The sequence below is a fragment of the Myxocyprinus asiaticus genome, chromosome 6, assembly GCF_019703515.2.
Source record: "Myxocyprinus asiaticus isolate MX2 ecotype Aquarium Trade chromosome 6, UBuf_Myxa_2, whole genome shotgun sequence".
Taxonomy (NCBI): domain Eukaryota; kingdom Metazoa; phylum Chordata; class Actinopteri; order Cypriniformes; family Catostomidae; genus Myxocyprinus; species Myxocyprinus asiaticus.
In genome coordinates this window covers 15975906-15998695 of record NC_059349.1, presented here as the reverse complement: position 1 = coordinate 15998695, position 22790 = coordinate 15975906, and the positions used below count along the sequence as shown (strand labels likewise).

Genomic DNA, 22790 nt, shown 5'->3' with positions numbered 1-22790 from the left:
AGCACGCCCTGGATTCGAACTCGTGACTCCAGGTGTGGTAGTCAGCGTCTTTACTCGCTGAGCTACCCAGGCCCCCCAAAATAATTTTCTTTAATAATTGCAAATCATTAATAAAAACTATTTATAAAAAAATTAAATACAAATTATTTTATACAAAATTCATTTCAAAATGTTTGTAAAGACAAAACGTAAACGGCAAGGCCATGTCCACACTAATACGTTTTTGTTTGAAAATGCATATTTTTCTCTAGTATAAGTATCTTTCTGTACACACTAAGACTGCATTTTAGACAGTGAAAACTAAGCTTATCCAAAACAACTAACAGTACATTCTAAGTATCCATTTTATAAGTATGTGTGTTTCCATGTAAAATTGCACCCATGGCCTTGGTGTTGCTAGTGCCAAATATTGGTCCATCACTTGTATCCTGTCCACCACAAGTTTCAAACTAAATACTACTTGCTACTCTCTGCTGACAGAAGAATCCAAGATTACTCTGTGTTTATCAGACTCGGTGGAGTAAGGGTGATTTAGTTCATGTTTAGATAAAGAACACACAGGTCACTCACCCTGTCACAGGTCAGACACTGAACAGAGCTCACAATGGTGCCGTCAAACACTTCAGAAATTATGCTGCGATATTTCCTCTGCCGTTTACCCTTTGGTGGAGTGAACGAGGACACTATTGACATGACACACAACAACATTTAAGATCTTTGTCAATTCTGCATCATTTCAGGCGATGGACTAAAACCCATCACACAGTAATTAAAGGGATAGGTTCACCCAAAAATGAAAATTCTCTCATCATTTACTCACCCTCATGCCATCCCAGATGTGTATGACTTTCTTTCTTCTGCTGAATGCAAATGAAGATTTTTTTTTTTTAGAATATAATAAGAATATCTCAGCTCTGTAGGACCATACAATGCAAGTGAATTGTGACCAAAACTTTGAAGCTCCAAAAATCACATAAAGGCAGCATAAAAGTATTCAATAAGACTCCAGTTGTTTAATCCATGTTTTTTGAATCAATCCAATCAGTTTTGGGTGAGAAGAGACCAAAATATAACTCCTTTTTACTGTACATCTTGATTTCAGCAGTCACCTTGGCAATCATGATTTCAAGCTCATTTACACTTCTTAGCGTCATCAAGATGTACAGTGATAAAGCAGTTATATTTTGGTCTGTTCTAACCCAAAACTGATTGGATTGATTTCTGAAGACATGGATTAAACAACTGGAGTCTTATTGCATACTTCTATTCTGCCTTTATGTGATTTTTGGAGCTTCAAAGTTTTGGTCACAATTCACTTGCATCCAACAGAGCTGAAATATTATTCTAAAAATATTTGTTTGTGTTCTGCAGAGGAAAGAAAGTCATACACATCTGGGATGGCATTAGGGTGAGTAAATGATGAGAGAATTTTAATTTTGGGGTGAACTATCCCTCTAACTTTTATTTAACATTCTTTTGAAGTTCCACATTTTTACATTTATTCATTTAGCAGATGTTTTATCCAAAGCAACTTAAAAATGGGGAATAGAGCAAAAGCTATTCGTCATAAGGAGGCAACAACATGAGAAGTGCTGCAATACAAAATTCATTCATGATTTATTGTGTGTTATTAAGTGTCCAAATGCCTTTTGGGGCCACTGTATGTACTTAAAACTGTCCGGAAAAATACTTTTACTCTGTTCTGGTACCTTTCTTGTGAGCGGAGCTCAGATTAGGCCACATAGAGGATTTTGGGGGACTGCTGGACAGTCTAGAAGTGATCCCTTCATTAATTCTAGGACTCTGAGGTCTGGTGCTGCTGCTGACTTGGATTTCAGGGTTTGAGTCTGAACAAAGAGGAAACACTGTCAATATGTATTGGAAATCAAATACACCACAATACATTTCAATGTAATGGACTTTATGCCACTGCCTTCCCAACAGAAATGGCAACTGAGTTAATGATGCCACATAGGGCTAGAAAAGTGAAGAAATTAGGGCTGTCCATCAAATAAAACATTTTATTATGAATAATCTCATATTTCTTTAAAAAAAGTAATCACAGAACAGAAAGGAACAGTTATAATGTCAAACTGGATAAATGCGTTAAAAATGTTTAATTAATCGCATGAGTTAACATGTTCAATTTGACAGTCATAGTAGAAATACAACCAGTGCAAAAACACGTTCTTGTATTCACCTGTAGTTCGGCCCTGAGATTTAATGGCTCCTTGGCTGCTAATGATTGGCCTCGTTTCACTGGCCGTGTCCACGTCTTTATCCAGGTCGCCATGTGAACCGGCCCGATACAGATTGTTGATGAGATTCTTCTCTTTTTGCCAATCTCTGTTGTTCTGGTTCTGCTCCGGTATCAGCATCTCAGCTTCATTGATGTCCTCTGGGACTCTGGGGCCTTCACTATCAGTACGATCGCTGCTGCCGCAAGACTCGCAGGACTTGAAGTCATCTGCCTTGCTGTGGTTGTCCTCGTCGGGACTGTCGTCCATGGCCACAGGCTGGTTTGGGTCCTCGGGTTCAGGAATGGGCTCCTTGAGCTCCTCGTGGAGTTGGTCCATCAGACAGCGCAGAAACTCCTGAGAATCCTTGAGACAATGGCAGACATGATTTTTACAAATGCAACAAAAAACAAGATAACAACATACTAAGTTTTACAAAAAAGAATTTTTAAAACAAACTTTGTGTTAACTTGCTAAAAAAGGGTTGCGTCGAACTTGAGATACTCTTGCAATGAACAACTGCCTTCATTTAGTAAACACAGCTAAGACAGCACAAACTGCAGTGATTCAGGGTGAATAGGAAACACGAATACATGTGCATGATCTACTAAACGTTTGATGGGTCAATGATATGATGCTCATTTTTTGTACAAATCACTTAAATTATTCAAAAATGCAATTCACACAAAACAGTTACTTGAATACACCTCTACTATGATGAACATGTTTTCAATTACTGAGTTCAAGGTCATTTTTATATTTTTTCTGTGGCTTAAAGCAAAAAAATCGATACCTTTCAGAGACAGGAAAAAAATAAAATAAAATGTTGGTATAAGAAGTATATTAATAAACAACAAAAAAATTGGTCTACGAAATCAATGTCAGGTAACTAAAAAAAGAAAGAAAAGAAACATAAAACAGAGAGGACCCCTTTAGACCCTCAAGATTGTGTGTCAAGTTTTTGTTTTTTAATCAGATTAAAAATAAAATAAAAATCATGATATTAGTAAAAAAAAAATATTTAGATTTCTTTAAAATTAATGATTAAGTTGATTAAATATGAAATTATATAAATTAATAATGTTTATACCTTTTAGCTGATGTTTACACCACTTAACATTTTTTAATGTAATTTCATCTATTTGTTTTGTGTGTGTGTGTGTGTGTGTGTGTGTGTGTGTAGAAAATGCAATAAATTAGGGCTGGGTATTGATACAGATTTCCCAATTTGATTTTGATTCGATATCGATTTGTATAATTTGTACTATTTACAGGTAGATTTGTTGAACACGTGCAAAAAAACCCGGTATGGTCTCTTTAACAAAACCGGAATTTCTGTAAAGAGCGTCTATAAATGAATGCATGTTAACAGAGACTCGAACGGCTTTATCTCAGCTGTGCCATGCATGATTAGAATTAAATGTTTATTTTTTTGTTGTTTTTGATCAACTAACTGTACAGAACATAAAGGGTATTAAAAGAAACATTACTTAATGAGAAATGGGTCATGTGGATTGTTTTTGGACACACATGGAACAACTCTTACTCTCAACACTCGGGCTGGGTCTCGCCAGCCACCTCACAATTCGATATATCGTGATACATCACGATATCATGGTTCGATCTTGCTTTCATTTTAATTTGGGTATAGTTTAGTTATAATGTCCATTTTGCTTGCATTACAGTATGAAAGAAATTCTCTTTCAGCTAATGCTGTTGTCCATTATATAGGGGACCTTCTAACTTGTTAGTTAAATTACAGACATATCAATTGTACAAATTAAATTTCAACATTAGCTTTTCATCATTTTGGTGAAATGTTTTATGTAGTCCGTGTAGGTGTATTGAATTGCATGTATTATATTGCATATATACAGTATATAGTTACATGTTTGTTGTTTACGTGCCTAATTTGTACCATTTACAAGAATTTACTTAGTACCATTTTAACACTTGTTTTACATATCTGTCTCTTTAAGACCTGTGGCAGGGACTTTGACAGTGTTTGTTTGGTCGAATGGCTTCTTCACAGCATCCATGCTATGTGTGATTAGAATTAAATGTTTCTTTTGTTGTTTTTGATAAATAACTGACTGTAGAGAACAAAAAGGATATTAAAAGAGACATTATTAAACAACAAATGGTTTGCTTGGACTCACATCACACAGAAAGAGTCAAAACTTCTCTCAGCATGCAGTGAAAAGATCTGGGAGCTGAACTTCTTCGCCACTACACCACTCAAACACTGATGAGTGAAATCTAAAAACTTTACCAGCCAGTGGATAATCACAGACATTTTTGTAGCATATGGGAAGTATTTACACACATCTGATTGTTGGGGATTGCAGATAGAAAGAAAGAGCGATCTTGGCATTTCAAGATTTGACATTGGAATTGTACAAATGAAGATTAAGTAGAAAATCAATATTTTTGTCCAGCCCTAGATCCAAACACGTGAGAGAGGTCCAGCATGTCCGTGAGAGAAATCGTGAATCCAGCAGGATCAGTTTGTCTCTGTTGTGCCTCATAGAATCGTCTCTGACTGCACTGAAAATATCACGATATACCACGATACATGGATCCAAGTATCGGTAAAATATTGTGAGAAAAATTATCACGATATATCAATATTTGATTGTATCAACACAGCCCTACTCAACACACAGTGAAAAGATCTCGCTGCTGAATACTCCACCACTATACTACACAATTCTTTCACTGGTGAGTGAAATCTAAACATTTACCAGCTAGTTGCCAAATATATAAATTTTAGTCGCATTGCACGAAGTTTGTTTGCAAATGTGAGTGATTTCCTCTCATTGTAGTGGAGAGTTGAGCACTGAGTAAAAGATCGATCTTGGGATTTAAGAATCGATATAGAGATCGTTCAAATGAAGATTGCGATGCATCGAAAATCGATATTTTTATCCACCCCTACTATTAATGTGTTTAACAAATGTATGAAACCAACATGGACACAAAGATTACATTTCTACGAATCTGACAAGTGTTTTAAACTAGATTTGAAAAACATCTATCATCTAGGACATTTTTATCATCTAGGACAACTGTATTTTTGAATGACCAACAATAGCTTTCTCAAAACGGAAAGCTGCAATCTCATTGGCTGAATTCACATAGCTTCATCACCATTCTGCTTAGAAACAAAGTCATGTTTACAAGGTACCAGGGCTGCTACAATAAGCATTTCAAAGGAGGATATAGTTGCTGAATTTGACAAAGAGCGCAAGGTTCATGCCATCAAATCTTTGAAAGATATTTAGTTTTATTGGAGGCACATAGTATCAAGTAAAAGAGATAGCATTGAACACGTTTGTATTCTGCTTTGTTCTATCCAACATAAGTGACCCATCCCTAACCTATGATTAGTAATTTATTGTGTCGATCAGACAGTCCTTTTCCATTTCCAAGATGGTGGTTCTTAGCAAGAATAAGCTAAAAAGTGGACCAGAATTTGTCTATTGTTAAAAATCAGGCTATGTGCAGTGGCGTCTAGTTTGTTTTACTTCAAATTACTCCAATTTCAATCAAACAAACCAACTGAATAGATAAATTGATGTTCTAAGAAAAATCTGATGTAATCATTTGTATTTTTTCCTTCATTCATTGCATTTTATAGCTTTGAATACAAGGCATTAACAAACATTTTATAGCTTTCAATCACCCATGTACTAATTCGTCAAGGCATTATCAAAAGAATGCAACACGTATGGAGGCTAACGCGGCACACCACAGAGTAGCTTTCCACATCCTATTGAACTTGCACTTACTGTAAAAAAAAAAAAACAAAACAAAAAAAACTTTCTCCAACTCTTTCTTTTGCGTTAGCACCTTTACTACTCCAGCCACCTTGAAAACCTGGCAGTACAACACTGCAGATGTTGTTGAATTTTGTATGACAAATTGCTTGCTATGTTCCTCATTATGTAAGTTGCTTTGGATAAAAGCATCTGCTAAATGACTAAATGTTAATGTAAAATTAGCTTACAACCCACAGGGACCTGGGGCTCATCCACATGGTAACATGGCTGTTACGGCCCCTTTTAGGCCGTATTGGTTTTTCTTCTGTGCTTGTATTCTGTGTTGCAGATTGGCACTGAATGGAGTCGTTTGGCTTATCAATACTGATGGAATACAACTGTGCCAGTGATTGCTGCATGGCATTTAAGCGGCTCTCTCCCAGTCTTCACTCTCTCCTCTTCCCAATTTAGACAATGTAAATACACTGAAAAAAATGTTTACGTTGGTTTTTCGTAATTCAATTATGGACGTTGGCTCCACATAATGAAAATGAGTTTCCTTAATATGAAATTAAAATGTAGGCTCTACTTAAATGTTCTGTATTGCATAAACCCAAAGGAATTAAGTTAATCTCACTTTAATGACTTCACTCAATTTAACAGCTTGCTGCTAGCTAGCAACAATACAAATCAGCATATTATAGACATATTTTTGTTCAGTATGACAAGGATGGTGCTGCTGAGGGTCTACTCTGTATGCTGATGATCCTTCAGTCTTTGCCTCATGACAAAAGCAATATACACATATTGTTCAGCAAAGTACAATATTGTAAATCTCCCATCCTTGACCTAACCACTAGCTTCACTCTTCTCCACAATGGTAACCTCTGAAAAATATCCACCATGACAGAAACTTCTCTAAATCCCAACATAACAGAAATTAAACACTAACAAGTCTCCTTCTTTCATTTTGTGTAGAAATACATTAAAATAACACTTCATTTCAAAAGTACTGGTTTAGTATATTCAATAGAGCAGTGTACTTTTCTTTAATAAATTACTTTTATTGAGCATTTAAACCACGTGTGGTCTCCCTCTTTGTCACGGCTTTCGAGCTGGTCGTGACAAATGGGCGCTCGTCCGCGATCTTTGTAGAATTTTGAATGATCCCTTTGTTTTCGGCGTGGTTTGTACTTTAACTGGTTTGGATAAAGTTTTCTGGGGGGTGCTTTGTCGGTCTTTGCATTCATTGGCTGTTTGGTGGGTGCTGGCTGCTCACATGGAGGTTACAACCAATCGAATGCAAACCCAGAAGTTTTGACTGTTTGTAGCATTATCTTTTGAGATGTTGTACATGCCGGTTTGTGAGGGAAACACGTGTTGGGTTTGTTTGGGTAAGAATTTCCTCATTTATTTGCTGCTCCTAATTTGAGATTTTGTGGGAGCTTTTGTTTGAAAATTCTTTGTTTGTTCTGTTTCGGGGAGAGGATTGCAGCAGTTTGGACTTCGTCTTTAGCCTAGGCTGAAGTCATTTGTTTTTTGCACCTGTTTGATCTTTTGGTTCGAACAGTGTGAGATTTTGTATTGTTGCAGTGGCTGCCTTTTTGTTACTCTTTGTTTCCCTGTTAGGCTTAAGCGACTTGATCCCCTTTTGGGACAAGTTGAGCTCAATGTTAATTGTTTTGTTATTTTTGTGTGGTGAATGTGGGTGGAGCAGTTGTCTCGGGAGCACGTCCGTGGCACAGTAGGGTCGCAAGCTTGCTGGTTGCTTTTGTTGTGCCAGCGGGATTTAGTACATAAATATCCACCACAAGTAACTGCATGAAGACTAGTGTTGAGGTAGTTAGTGTCTTGTGTTTACATAGGAGTGGGGACTAAATCACTCTAAATCTAAATCCCAGCTGTTCTGGCTTAGAATCACACATTTATTCTGTTGCGTTGCATATTTATCTGAAGAGTTTATACGTTCTCCATCAGAAACGATGCTTGATCTATGTACTAAAGACCAATTATTAAAAATCGCTGAACACTATGAGATTGAAATAGGTGACAAATGATTAAAAGATACAGTTAAAGAGATTCTTCTGGGTAAACAACCTAGTCAAGCAACCTTTGCCTCTTCAATACACCTTTGCACAGTTCGGCTCGCTCTTAAATGTTTGAGCAGCAAAAAGAGTTGTTGTTATTACAGCTTGAGTTAGAGTGTGTAACACAACACACTTGAAGATTTATGTGATCTGACACTGCTTGAGCAGTTCAAAAATTCACTGCATGCCCAAATCGCTATATATTTAAATGAACAGAAAGTCAACACGGCTGCCGAGGCTGCTGTGCTTGCTGATGTGTACATTTTAACTCATAAGATCTGTTTTGGGGAGTCTCATAAAACTAAATAGTCAGATTTTAAAATGGATCGTGTCACCAAAAAAATCTGATTTGATTTGTAACCACTGTCATGGAAAGGGACACTGCAAAAATTATTGTCCTGTGCTAAAATCCAAAGTTAAGACTTCAAATACTCCTGTGCATGTTAAACCTGCTGTTCTCGCTGCATCAGTGTCTGTCAGCTCCGTTAACTCCGCCCACGAGGCGCGCTGTTCTGATGTTGTGAGCTGCGTCAGTGAGGTAGATTATGCTCCATTTATTACAGACGGTTATGTGTCGCTGGTAGGTATTGATAATAAAATGCCAGTCAAAAATTTTAAGAGATACAAGAGCTTCAGAGTCTTTCGTTCAACAGTCTGTCTTATCTTTTTCTCTTGAAAGTGATACTGGAACCAGTGTCTTTATTCTGGGAATTGAGTTAAACACTCTGCCTGTTCCTCTGCATAAAATTGTGTTGTCATCTGATCGGGTTGAGGGGGAAGTAGTGCTTGGGGTGCGTCCCTCACTGCCAACTGAGGGAGTTGAGGCTATCTTGGGTAATAATTTGGCAGGTGGAAGGTTTTGGCGTGATGGTCCTCTGCCTCTTGTGGATTCTTCTGTTCCACTGTCACCGGAGGAGTCCAATGAGAGTGCACAGGAGTATCCCAAAGTATTTACAGCTTGTGCTGTAACCCGAGCTATGAGTGCTAACCCACCTTCTCCCTGTGTTCCTAGGACTGACAACAGTGAAGTATGTGTGGAGCCAAAGTTCTCTCTACCTGAGTCTCTTTCTGTGTCCTGCCCTGACATGATAGCTGCACATCGAGCTGATTCTACTCTCACAGAACTGTTTGATTGCTTGTTTGAACTTTGGACCAAATCAGATATGTTGCTCATGGCTATTTTTTGCAGGATGGAATGTTGATGAGAAAATGGATTCCTCATGGAGCCAATTTTGCAGGTGACCCCATCGTGCAAGTGGTAGTTCCCCTTAAATTCCATCCTTTAGTCTTGCAGACTGCTCATGGTGACATTGTTGGTCATTGGGTTGTAAGGGAAACCTATGACCGCATTTTGCAACATTTCTTTTGGCGGAATTTGAAAAAAGATATTGCTGCGTACATTAGAGCAAGTCACACTTGCCAAATGGTGGGTAAGACCAACCAGAAAATTTAATCTGCTCCATTGTTTCCTATTCCGGCTATTAGTCAGCCATTTGAGCGTCTGATCATTGATTGTGTGGGTCTTCTGCCTCGATTAAAATCTGGCAGCATTTATTTGCTTACAGTTATGTGTGCGTCAACACGATACCCTGCAGCTTATCCCCACTGCACCATTACAAAACCTGTGGTGAAAGCTTTTTTTGGCATTCCAAAAATTCTACAGAGTGACCAAGGCTCTAATTTTACTTCTCACTTGTTTTCTCAGGTGTTGCAGCAATTGCACATTAACACATTAAAGCAAATGCCTGTCATGCTCAAAGCTAGGGTGCTTTGGAGTGTTTTCACCAGACACTTAAGTCTTTATTGCATGCTTACTGTACAGAGATGGATGGTGATTGGGGGGGGGAGTTATCGTGGTTGGCCAAGAAGTCTGTCAGGAGAGTACTGGTTTTAGCCCAGACTATTTGGTGTTTGGACACACTGTTCGTGGACATTTAGCAGTTTTGCGAAACAACTGAATAGAGACTATACCACAATATTTATTAATTATGTGAATGACTTTAAGCATAGGTTGTATGAGGCAGATAAGTTGGCAAAACAAAAACTGCTTTTGTCTCAGAGAAAAATTTAGTCTCTCTTTGATTGTTGAGCTGAAAATTGCCAGTTTACTCCTGGTGATCAAGTCTTGGCTCTTTTGCCCATAAATGGTTGTCCGTTTCAAGCTCAGTTCACAGGCCCTTTCACTGAGGTTGAGAAGGTCTCTGGACTGAATTATTTGATCGCTACTCCTAATCAGAGAAAATCCACTCAGTTGTGCCATGTTAAATTTAATTAACTATTGATGCTAAACCAACACTGGAAACTGTGTCACCCACTCCCTTTGGTGGTGATGTGGATGAGGGAGTTTCACCACCAGATGATGCTGTGCTGCTTGGTCAACTAAAAAAAAAATTCAGAATCGCTTGTGAATTTGGATGTTGCGTTTGCTCATTTAAATGCATCTCGTCGTGTGGATTTGAAGAGCCTTCCAGGGTTCCCACTCTTTACAAGCCACAATTTTCCAGGACATTTCCAGGACATTTTATGCACCCAACAAGTGTACTATTTAAGCAAAAACATGTGTCCATTTAAATCGAGCTTTTATTTTGCCGTTTCTGTGTGTTTTTCACCTCCAGATAAGCAGTATGCTCCATGGCATAGTGTGATTATTAATCCCTGTAAAGCAGTAATTTAATTAAATAAATACATAGTCTGTATGTGCTGTGCACTTCAGGGTGCTCTCTGTCTCTGTCATCTGACACACACAAGCGTACATATGATGATCATGATGAGGTGTTTTCAGTGTATGAGCGGCCGGCTCAAAACATTCATTTTGAAGCATGCATCACTTGCAGATTATTTATTTATTCAATTAAATCAGACACTTTTTTTAGTTTAATTATCACACTAGGACATATCACAATTTTAAATGTACATTCAAACATTCATTTTCGTCCAAATACAGTATGTCATATTCCATGACATTCTGTGGTTTATTGCTAATGCCATTTTTATGACTATATTCCATGTTTTCTGCATACTACAAGTTGTCACCGCGGAATAAGCTGACTCCGATCGTTGAATTACTGAAAATTAATTCACATTCCGAGATGTTAAGGCCGAATCACGCTACAAACCCAGTGTGAATTGTTTTATTTTTTTTTTTTTAAATCAGTGGCCCGACTGTCATCATTGTCTAAAGTTTATAACTCACAGGGATGCAAACTCATGAGGGTTGAGACAATTACTAATCCACAGACATGTTTTCCGGGGTTATTTTTTTTAAAGAATAAGCTAAAATCACCAACTTAAGCTATTGTAATGATTCAAGTATAGAAAATTATCTGCATAATTGTGTAGAATTAGCTGCAAAAATAAAGTGTATTTTGGTGTGGCTTGCTTCTGTTTCACAAATATGTTCAGATTCAATAATTGATTAGTTTAGTGTCCCCTTCTGGAGATGCCATTAAGTGGAAACAAATGAAAGTCTAATGTGCTATGAGCGAGTCATGAAATGTTCATGACCGAAATCTGCCAAGAGACTTTATAGTATTTAAGCACTATAAGAACAAAACAGATCTATAACTTCCACTCAGTTTGTGAACTGCCGAGCATGACTTTTCATCCAAAAAGACAACAATAATAGTCCAATAATAATAATGAGTATCAATAATGTCCTTACCTTCTACATTATTAAAATTTGCATGTCAAATCTACTGACTTCAGTAGAATGTTTAAGCATTATAAGAACAAAGCAGATGTACTGTATCATTTTCCTACATTATTTAAACTGCTGAACATGACTTTTATAAGAAAAGACAACAATAATAGCAAAATAACAATAATTTTGAGTTTCAATGATGTCCCTTCGTCATTGTAAAGTGCATTTCACATGAGTTGAGTGGAAGCGTCAAAGCTCCGCTAAACAACAGCATCAAGCGCCGCTTTCTCCTCCAACGTGAAGCACTTACATGCTTCCATTGATCATGGTATAAATATTGGGGGGGGCTGTACTTGCTTGTTTTGATTATTGGGGGTTACCTCCCCCCCATCCCCCCTGGAATCTACGCCCCTGACCACGACCTTTGTTTCGTTTGTCAGGAGATTTTAGCTAATGACAGCATGCGACTTGCTAAACTCCGCAGACACCTTGACACCAAGCATGCTGACGCAGTGGGAACAATTTCTTTTTCCAAAGAAAACTTCAAGCCTTTCAAGGTCAGAAAAAAGTTGTCGGAGAATTTGTCAAATTAAATGTAAAAGGCCACTGACGCTCCATATCATGTTGCGCTGCATTTTGCCAAGGCGGACAAAGCACATAACATCGGAGAGACATTGATTCTGCCGGCAGTCAAAGATATGTGTTCCTTGATGGTAGGAGAGACAGCAGCTCCTAAGCTTGATTCTGTTCCACTCTCTGACAACACAGTGGGTCGGTGCATCTCTGACATGGCACAGGACGTGAAGGAGCAAGTGTTAGACAGCATGAGGCACAGCCCATTTTCTGCACTCCAGATCGACAAATCCACTGATGTGGCCAGCTGCGCACAGCTGTTAACATATGTGAGGTATGTGAAAAACATGGACAATCAAGAAGAGTTTCTATTCAATAGTCCTTTGTGCACACCCACACACACACACACAAACACACACACACACACACACACACACACACACACGTTGGTGCGGCTATCCTTATGAGGAATCTCCATAGACATAATGATTTTTATACTGTACAATCTATATATTCTATCACCTAACTCTACCTCTAAACCTAACCCTCACAAAAAACATTCTGCATTGGGGGCACCATCGTGTACGTTGTGTCACAAGAGGCCCACTGTCTTTGACTTTGAAAACCCCTGCCCTAGTAAGTAAGCACCCTTAAGGCCAATTTATACTTCTGCGTCGAATTTACGGCGTAGGCTATGTGTAGCTACAGTGGTTACGGCGTAGCCGATGCCATAGCCTGAGGTGTACCTCCTCAAAAATGTTACTGCAGACCACAACAGCTGTGACTGGTCCACTTTAACCAGAGACCACCCCCAGGATGATAACAAGGATGTCTGAGGTAGCGTCGCATTTTATCCAAGATTATTTCCAAATACATATCACATTGTATTTGGACTCAGGACCATTAAAGAAATTGTCTCAGTCGGGAGCATCTGCTGTTTCATAATAATAATAATAATACGTTTATTTTATATAGCGCCTTTCTTGAACCCAAGGTCACTTTACATGAGAGCAAATACATGAAATACAGCAAATGGATAGATAACACATACAATCCAAAAAAAAACAACAAAAAAAACTCCCAAACAAGCAGCCAAGAGATAACTGAGTGAAGAGATGAGTTTTAGATGTGATTTAAAGGAGGAGAAAGTAGTGAGTTCCCAAATTGGGTTGTGGGAGAACATTCCAATGTCCAATTGGAGACAACCTGAACTTCAGGTTAACAGGAAAATTGCACCAGTAGACCGTAGAGTGCGAGTGGGAATATAAGGGCGAAGCAACTCAGTGATGTACTGAGGAGCAAGTGTGTGAAGTGCTTTGAAAGTTATCAACAATATCTTGTATTGAATGCAATAGGTAATTGGTAGCCAATGGAGCTGTTGCAGAATGGGGGTGATGTGTGCAGATTTTTTACTGGAAGTAAGAACTGTAGCTGCAGAACTTTGGATCTATTGTAGGCGAAGATGTATTTCATGAAGTTAGTAAAGTTTAGAAAAGTTCATGAAGAGATAAGTTTATTCCACGTTGTATTAAGTGTTATGGAGGGGCGAATTTATGAGCTTGCCACGCAAGAAAACAGGAAGTGTGCACAATAAACATTGAAAAATGTAATTACTGTAGTTCAATAACTGGGGTCTCTGGATACTTGGAAATTATAAGGTAAAAATGTATTAAAATAAATTATGAGACGTTCAACATCTCTTCATAAATTTCAACCATTTTAAAATATTTAATGTAGCTTTGTACTCTCAAAGACATCATTTGTGAGGCAAAACGTGTGTGAAAAACACTTTGGTGTGAAGTTGGAGCCGAGGTTGTGCTGACGCGTCACTTCATAGATTTCAATGTATTCAGCAGCACTGACACAAGTTATGTGAAATCCCCTAAACGTGTAGGAACATCAGTCACTTTTACACATTAATAGCTCTTCTGCCCTTTTCTCTCCATGATGAACAAGGTAGACTCACATGCCGATGCTGAAGTAAACGTCACTGAAAAACTGAACATGCCCCTCTCATTCAGTCGGTCGGTACAAGTCATCGGTCATTCAGTTTGTTTATGAATGAGAAGTTTCACGAATGCCGCTTCTTACTTTGCATGCGCCGCTGAAGCAAAGCACGTGATTGGTTGTAGCTGTAACCAATCAAGAGATCTGCCTCGTTTGGCCCACGATTGCCAAGCACACGATTGGCTGCTGCTGTAATCTATCATGAGGGTGTAAGTGCCCTTAACCGCTGATGTTGTTTCACAATGCGCAGCCGCCAGCAGTGAAAAAACTATACAAATTTGTGTATTTGACTCCTATTCCGAGTCAGATCATTACCATGTTTTTGTGCTTGTAACGGAAACCTTGCTAGTAACACAGTCAAATGGTTATATTAATATTTTCCAGGACAAATCATTATTTTTCCAGGACATTTAGATATTTTTCTAATTTTCCATGACTTTTCCATGACTTTTCCATGACTGGAAAACTGCATTGCAAAATTCCAGGTTTTCCAGGATGCATGGGAACCCTGGCCTGCTTAGTCGTTTCAGTACTTTATTTTCTGATGTACCTTCTTGTACCACCTAGATGGAGCACGATATTGACATTGGGAATGCTGAGCCCATTCGCCAGCATTTCTGTCGTGTTTCCCCAGAGAAACGCAAGCATCTAGATGCCGAAATTCAGTATATGCTTGATAATGCTATCACAAAACCTTCATTCTCAAGCTGGGCCGCACCCTGCTTGCTTGTAAATAAATCTGATGGCACCTTTCATTTTTGTACTGATTATTGAAAGTTTAACAGGGTGACAAAGCCTGATTCTTTTCCACTTCCCCAAATGGAAGTTTGTACCGACCAGGTTGGTTCAGCTAAGTTCGTGACCAAATAAGAAATTTCTGCTTTTATTACTTCAGCAAGATTATTTTCGTACAACGTTATGAGTTTTGGTTTGCACCCACCATGCACCCGCCACATTTCAGAGGTTAATGAACAGGGTTGTTTTTGGTTTTGAGGGTGTTACAGTTTAACTAGATGACTTTGTTGTTTTCAGTGACTCCTGGGAGCTGCACTTGCGTCGCATTGCAGCACTCTTCGGCCGTTTGAAGGAGGCGCATCTTACTGTCAACTTGGCAAAGTGCGAGTTTGCCAAGGTGAAAGTAACGTACCTTGGTAAGGTGGTCAGGCAGGGCTGTGTGCGCCCAGTGCGTGCCAAGGTAGAGTCCATTGATTGTTTTCCTTCTCCTACAACAAAAAAGGAGTTAATGCGTTTCCTAAGCCTAGTTGGTTACTATCGTAACTTTTGTAAAAACTTCTCCACTGTTGTAGCCCCTTTGACCGACCTGCTCAAGGCTAAGATGGAGTTCATTTGGACGCCCATCTGTCAGCGAGCTTTTGATGAGGTTAAATTACTTCTCACCTCTGCCCCACTTCTTGCAGCACCGTGGTTTGATAGGCCTTTAAAGCTGTGCGTGGATGCCAGTCATGTGGATGAAGGGGCTGTATTATTGCAGGTTGACGAAGGTGTTGTTCAACCCGTTAGTTATATTTTTAAGAAGTTCTCTTCTCACCAACTGAATTATTCAGTTATTGAGGAGGCGTTGGCTTTGATTTGGGCTCATCAACATTTTGAGGTTTATATGGGATCAGTTAGGGTTCCACTGGTGGTGTTTTCCGTCCATAACCCTATTACATATGTGCATTCATTGCGGAGCCCAAATCAGCGCCTTGCACAGTGGTGCTTGTTTTTGCAACCTTACTCACTGGACATAAGTCACATTAAGGGCTCTAACAACGTGTTTGGCGGATGCTTTGTCTAGAGCCCCCTTGCCCTAAAGATTTTAGTTTCTGTTTGTTTCCCCCTCCCCTGCTGATTCCTTCTATTCTCTACTCAACACTTTGGTTTTCTTAATTTGCTTCCACAGGGCCTGTGGTTGCTGAGGACTGGAGTCGTGGGGTGGACTGAGTGGTGGGATGATGCAGGGTATTGGCTATTTCTTTATTTTGTTTGATGTTAGTTGGATCTCTTATAGACCTCTTTTTATGGGGGAGCGGGTTACGGCCCCTTTTGGGCTGTATTGGGTTTTTTTCTGTGCTTATATTCTGTGTTGCAGATTGGCAGTGAATGGAGTCATTTGGCTTATCAATATTGATGGAATACACCTCTGCCAGTGATTGCTGCATGGCATTTAAGCGTCTCTCTCCCAGTGCTCACTCTCTCCTCTTCCCCATTCAGACTCGAGTTCTTTTGGTTGTTGTTTCTTTTTTTTTTATTTTAAACTCTTCATTTCATGTAAAAACGTGCGGTCTCCCTCTTTGTCATTGCTTTCGAGCCTTTACAGCCTATAGCAGCAAGACAACAAAGGAGGCTTCGCTGATGACTGCATCTCTCCAGACAATTAAGGATAGACTTCAAAACAAATAATTATCCTGATAAAGAGTACATTTACTCTTTATCCTTACTGTTTATTGCCTTCCTAACATACTAAATAATTTCCAGAGTCAGAGGAGGACTGGCTCCCCCAGCATTAGCAAACATCACTAATAATTCTGCTCACAAAATTCAGGAAGGAAGAAATAACCGCAAAATGTTGACTCGCAAATATCTTTAAGTATTGGTTTCCTAAGCAATAACCATGGCCCTAGACAAAAAGGACTTTTTCTTGTATAGAGCAAAATGTTTTACAATGTTTTACAAGGCTTACCTGTTGGGAATAACCACGGAACATTGGGTTTACTGCCTTGATGCCCTGAAATAGATTTGTGGGGATGACATATGAGTTCCTGCAACCACACAAAAGAACAGAAATGAGAAAAACACATACCATGGAGGAAAAAATTTTGTAAAGAGGAAAGAAAGAATTTGGAGTCAAATAGAAAATGACAAGAGAGGAATGTACCTGTTTTTGTGCCATAGGTCTGTGATAAGTTTCTGATAGCTCTTGCATAGCGCTGGCTTCTTATCTGTCTTAACCAGACCACCGCAATCAAGGAAAAACTGAGTCAGGGGAGGACTAGAAGACAAACCAGAGAGAGAACAAAAACAAACCAGTGCAAAAATCCATTAAATCAGGCAGATTGGAAGAGACCTTTAAAGAAGCGGAGACAAAACCACACACATTGACCACATTTATATGCACTTAAGAAAATTGTTTATTCCAGGTTCTTTGCAGAGAGCAGCATTCTGAAATGTCATGTAAACGAGAATGCTGATTTCCTTTTAAAGGACTAAGAGAAAGCAGTTTAACACACCTAAGTTTCTCCCAGAGAACTCAGCTTAATGTGGCCATGTAAACACATAAGCGCCATTCTAACAATTTTTGAGAAGTGCGTATGTGTGTGGAACAGACCAGAAAACAAACATCTTAGGATGTAGCTCAACAACAAGTCAACACAGCTGAAAGAATTGAACATCTCTGGGAATACAGTGGGAAAAACACATACACTATAAACTACAGCATATCCATTTACACACGGCAATGTTAAATATAACGGTCCCTCACATTCGCGTATATGCGCTCGTAAATTGAGGGAATCCCAGATTTTTATGTAAGAGGGCCAATATTGCAACGCAGTTCCACTGGATATCGCAATGGAAAGTTAAGGAAACAAACACCGCAACAACTCTAGAATATCTGGAAATAAAGCAAAGCAATGGAGAATAAAATAGTGAAGTCTTGTTTTTTATTTACACATGCATTGTGGGAAAATTATGTTGCTGTGGAGAAAGCTGCTTACTGACGAAGCCACATGTATACGGAAGTAAGAGTACACCGCTTTTACAGCGCATGTAAATGGGAACGATGCTTTCTCACAATAAGCTGCTTTCTGGTGTCCATATAAACGTAGTCAATGTCAGCCCTTAGAGGATATATATTGTAGGTAGGGTACAGCATTGTCATCAATAGACATAAAAAATATATTCTTAGATTCAGTAGTCACACACAAATTTACATAAAATATATTCCGTATACACGGAACAGAATGATCTCTACCGGTTGACACTTTATACCACCATCACAATATATGTCACCATACCACCCAGCACTAGTGCGAAGGATTCAAAAAACAAGAGCTGACCCAGGTGTTATTGAAATGAGCCTTTATGCAGATTACAGATGTTAATGAGGTCCTTACCAGTTGGAGAGCGCCTGGAGTGCTGCATTCATGTAACAGGTATTACCGATGTTCTTCAGTCCAGTCAGACCTGTAGAGGTGGAAAAGAGGCTGAAACACAACAGATCTGACCAAACAGTGTTTACAATACAGAGTGAAAGGACCGAACGCTAGACATGAGAGATAAAGGACCTCTGGTTCCCAGCTCGTCCTCCTCCTCAGTCTCCATGTCCAGGTCATCACAGCCTCCCGCTGGAGGAACTCTCAGAGAGGTGGGGCTGCCGGGAGCTTTGGGTTCCTGAAATATCAAAAAGAGAGAGAGAGATATTTAAAAATACGATACTGTCTTTGCAAACAAGAGTTGAGAACTGAATATGCTTGTTTGCTCTGAAACTTCTTTTGGAAAAACTATGACCTCAAGAGCATCTCAGAGAACTGAAAGTTCCCAGAAGAACTTTAATAAAGCTATAGAGCATGATATAAAAGCTTATTGCTGAACCTAGTTCTTTCCTTTCGCAAAATGAATAGAATAACCAATAAAAGCAAGATGGCTCAGACTTGGATGCATAGAACTGTACAAGACAGGACATGGTGGGGCTTGTATGGAGTTTTGTTGAGCAGCTCTGACCTGGTTGGGGATCTGCACTGGGGAGGCGGGTTTGGCAGTGCTGGGCAACTGTGTGTGGGGACCCAGTTTCCTTTCCAGGAAAACCTCCTTTGTGCAAGCGTAGCACCACACTCTCAAGGTTGTCAGATTCACCGTCAGGTTGTGCCTTGTCTCCTGCAAGGGAAATTCACTGTGCTTAAATGGACATCGATTAGTGATATACATGCAAAAATATGTATCTTAAAACGCAAATGAAAAACAAAAAGGATTTTTCCTAAAGCACAAACTTCACATTCATTTGATTTTGAAAAAATACACATCACATATTTGCAACAACAAACCAACATACACGTATATCATTATCGACCAATATTATTGATTACCACCATTTGTCTGAATTGGCAGATATTGGAAAAAAATTATAAATGTATTCTAAATTCAAATTAAGCCAGTGTTTGAAAGTAGGCTACTTAACATTGTCTTAAAAAACCATAACGCAGTAACTACGCTAACACTGCAAATGAGAAAAATTGCTTCAAAGTTTTTTGATTGTCCAGCCAAATGTGGATAATAACAGTCTCACTATGTTTTCTCTGTATTTGAGGATAGTTGAGCCAAACACGTCATGACAGGACAGATCATATTCTATGATTTCAGTCATAACTCAATTTTGACAAATGTGTAGATTGGAGTTTTATTGCAAACACTGTAACTACTGTAACTCACACAACTCTGAAAAACATCTTAAAGATGAAGGCAATTAAAGTGTAGACCTCTTTGTTTGCATCACAATCCTACAATGCAGCAGAAAGTCTCTACAGAATTTAGGCAAAACAAAAGTGATAATGTATCAGGGGAAGTAGGGAGTGGTGGGGTGAGGCCTAGGCACACACATACACACACACTAAGGGGTCTCTACATTATTTATACATCTGGATTGGCTTTCACTGCAGCATTCTGTAGTGGTGGTGCAACTGCAGCCAGACAGATGGTTAAAACATTTAGGAGAGCTGCGCCAAAATACAAACCCAGCCAAAATCTGGATTGGATGGATTGGATGTAATATATGCCCATTTCCATTTGAGCTCACAGCCTGAGTAACTCCATAGAAAACTCTTCTGATAAACATTACAAATGCATTCTTTAAAATTGGCACTCTTCATTCACATGTTGAACTGCAATCATTGTTTATACTCCAAAAATTTATTTCTGATAAGACTGAACCAGTTTATCGCTTTGTCTATTAATGACAATTAGATATAATAATGACTTTGAGTAGAACTGCAAGAGTCACTCATGTACAGGCAGAACACACTTCAGAACCTGTACATGAGGTTACTTACAGCCCGGAACAGATGTTACATCCATTCATGAGGCAGCACTGTGATTGTATGGAAGCATTCCTTCTCATGAATAATGTGGAGAAATGCTCAGAATCTACTGACAAACATGTGTACTGTCCTACCAATCATAACTCATTACCTCATTTTGTGGTGATGTTTCAACTTTCGTTTTTAAACCGGAAGAATGAAATGGCTCAATAAAATACATAATGAGTGCTAGAATTGTTTCAATGATGTGCAACCTGTAAATTTCTCTTAAAATCTCAAAAAATGTGTTTGGGCTTTCATGACCCTTAAAATACTTTTTACATTGCAGTGCATGTCAAGTGTTTCACAAGGGGAGGTTGGGGGTTGAGGAAGGCAGAGAGATTTAGTCAATAATCTACAGATCACTCAGATCACAGAGAGAAAGAGAAAAGAGAGTGAGAGAGAATGAGACAGCATATATAGACAGAATGTCTCTCTTTCAAATTCTACTACAGTTCTTTGATCTTCTCTACACAGATCATTCTCTCTTTCTGTTTGTATCACTCTCTTTCCCCTTCACAACTGTGATTATAAAAAGAGTAAAGTCACTCATTAAAACTTTAATTTTACTCTGCTGGATTAACACAGCTGTCTTCGGTCATCATAAATCAAGTCAATGTGGGAAGAAGTCACGCTAGTTTAATGGAAAAGGTAATCCGGCATGTGTGAAAGTGGCTTTTTTATTGTTTATTTCCAAGTTTAATTTAGACTTTGAATTAGACTACCCACTATGTGCATTTATGTTTACTCTTTTGCTCAACTAATGTAGTTTTGAGAGTCATTATGGTTTTAGGAGCGTGTATTTTGGGTTGAAAATCTCAAGCAAGTGTTGTTCTGAAAGCAAAAAGCTACAAATAGGCCGAGAAAAGGGCAAAGGGGACAGGTTTATTTACGCAAATCAACGAAAGTGATGCGCTGCCTGAATTGATCTGCGCAGCAGTATCAGCGGCTCGTGATACAGGATGGTTGCCACATGCGCTCTTCTGTTGACTAGCACAGTCTCATCGTCACACTTTAATCGTGTTTTGCTTCCCATTATAATGACATAAAACACACTACGTGACTATAAGGAAGGATTACATCAAGAGGCATGTAGGTGCGAGGGACTTCATATAAATAGAATATATACTTGGGATGTGCAGAAGTAAGCAATTAATCGAGTACTCATTCAGCTTTAAATATAATCGACTAGTAAAAACACTACTGTTAGAGTACTCGACTACAAAATTACTAAATGCCCACCCCTAATATATACTCCTCTCTCACTGTTAATCGCATGCCAGTGATTACCCGTTATATGTGCCATAGGTTGCTGAACCCTGAAATAGGCGTCCATTTTGAATGTTAAGTCTATAACAATCTTTAGGGTCGTTCTCATTGCCTGGATATCTGAGCACAGCACCAGGCTCTGATGATAGGCTCAAGCAAGATAAACAGGGCATTCCTCAATAATACCCACAAGTGCCCTGCTAGAGGAACCCTGCTGGAGATGCTTTATTTAATGGGGGAAAAAAATGAGGGGCTGGATTTTGTCTACTGCAACAAATGTAGGTTCTCATGCTGCAGTTATATTCTCTCTGCTGGTTTAACACACATACAACCACACAAAAAGAGTTCTATGAGAGGAGTGTTATGGGGTATTGGTAATGGGTAATCAGAGAGAGAGGTTTAATGGGAAGGGAGATCCCCAAATTTAGAGATTGGATCAGCTCTGCTTGTCTAAACCAACACAATCATAAAAATCTAATCAAAGATCAACATTTTAACACTATAAGTCTTTATATATATGATCACAGACAAATAATTATTGTACAACTGTAATTGGTAGAAACAGCAGAAATGAAAATAAGATGAGGGACCTGAGAGTGGATGGTGCTGTGATCTTCATGCGACTCCCCACAGCCAACATATGAACAGCCATTCTGAATGAGAGAAGAAGAAAAGATTATAATCAATAAATAAGAATTTCACTTGTCACCATTCATAAAAGCTATTTTTCATCCAGACAGACAGTCAGTCGGTAGAGAAATATACTTAATTGATCTCAAAGGTGAAGTGCAGGTGCAAAACAGCAGCTACATCAAACGCAGATTCAGAGGCAGACATACTATGGTAAAACACCATCTAGGTGCACTGAAGATGACTTACCTCTAGACAGGCCCAAAGGTTTGGCCCCCAGACTTTACAGTCATGACACTGACCCTGAAAAAAACAAACATGTTTATTCCTTTAAGTCTAGTATTTAGTTTAATTTAACAAATATATATGCCCAAATCTATTTTAGCTCACAGCCCAGCAACATTTACATACGAAAACTGTATTGATTAATCTTACAAACACAAGCCAGGAAAATGTATTCTATTGAAGGAACAATTTGCATATGTAATAATGCAACATCAAATCTTTTCAAATGT

General features: G+C 38.8%; 1 protein-coding gene across 2 annotated transcripts in view; it reads right to left on the bottom strand.

Moving 5' to 3' along the window:
• The window catches only part of LOC127441990 (ubiquitin carboxyl-terminal hydrolase 33), a 50337-nt gene that overhangs the window by 16625 nt on the left and 10922 nt on the right, over positions 1-22790 (bottom strand). For both annotated transcript variants that reach the window (XM_051699612.1, XM_051699613.1), the window contains exons 3-12: positions 22525-22578; positions 22236-22298; positions 19028-19180; positions 18592-18697; positions 18421-18490; positions 17184-17297; positions 16989-17067; positions 2201-2603; positions 1710-1847; positions 571-683 (exon numbers count right to left, since the gene is read on the bottom strand). In XM_051699612.1, coding sequence (XP_051555572.1) covers positions 571-683; positions 1710-1847; positions 2201-2603; positions 16989-17067; positions 17184-17297; positions 18421-18490; positions 18592-18697; positions 19028-19180; positions 22236-22298; positions 22525-22578 — 1293 coding nt within the window. The remainder of the gene's footprint in view (positions 1-570; positions 684-1709; positions 1848-2200; positions 2604-16988; positions 17068-17183; positions 17298-18420; positions 18491-18591; positions 18698-19027; positions 19181-22235; positions 22299-22524; positions 22579-22790) is intronic.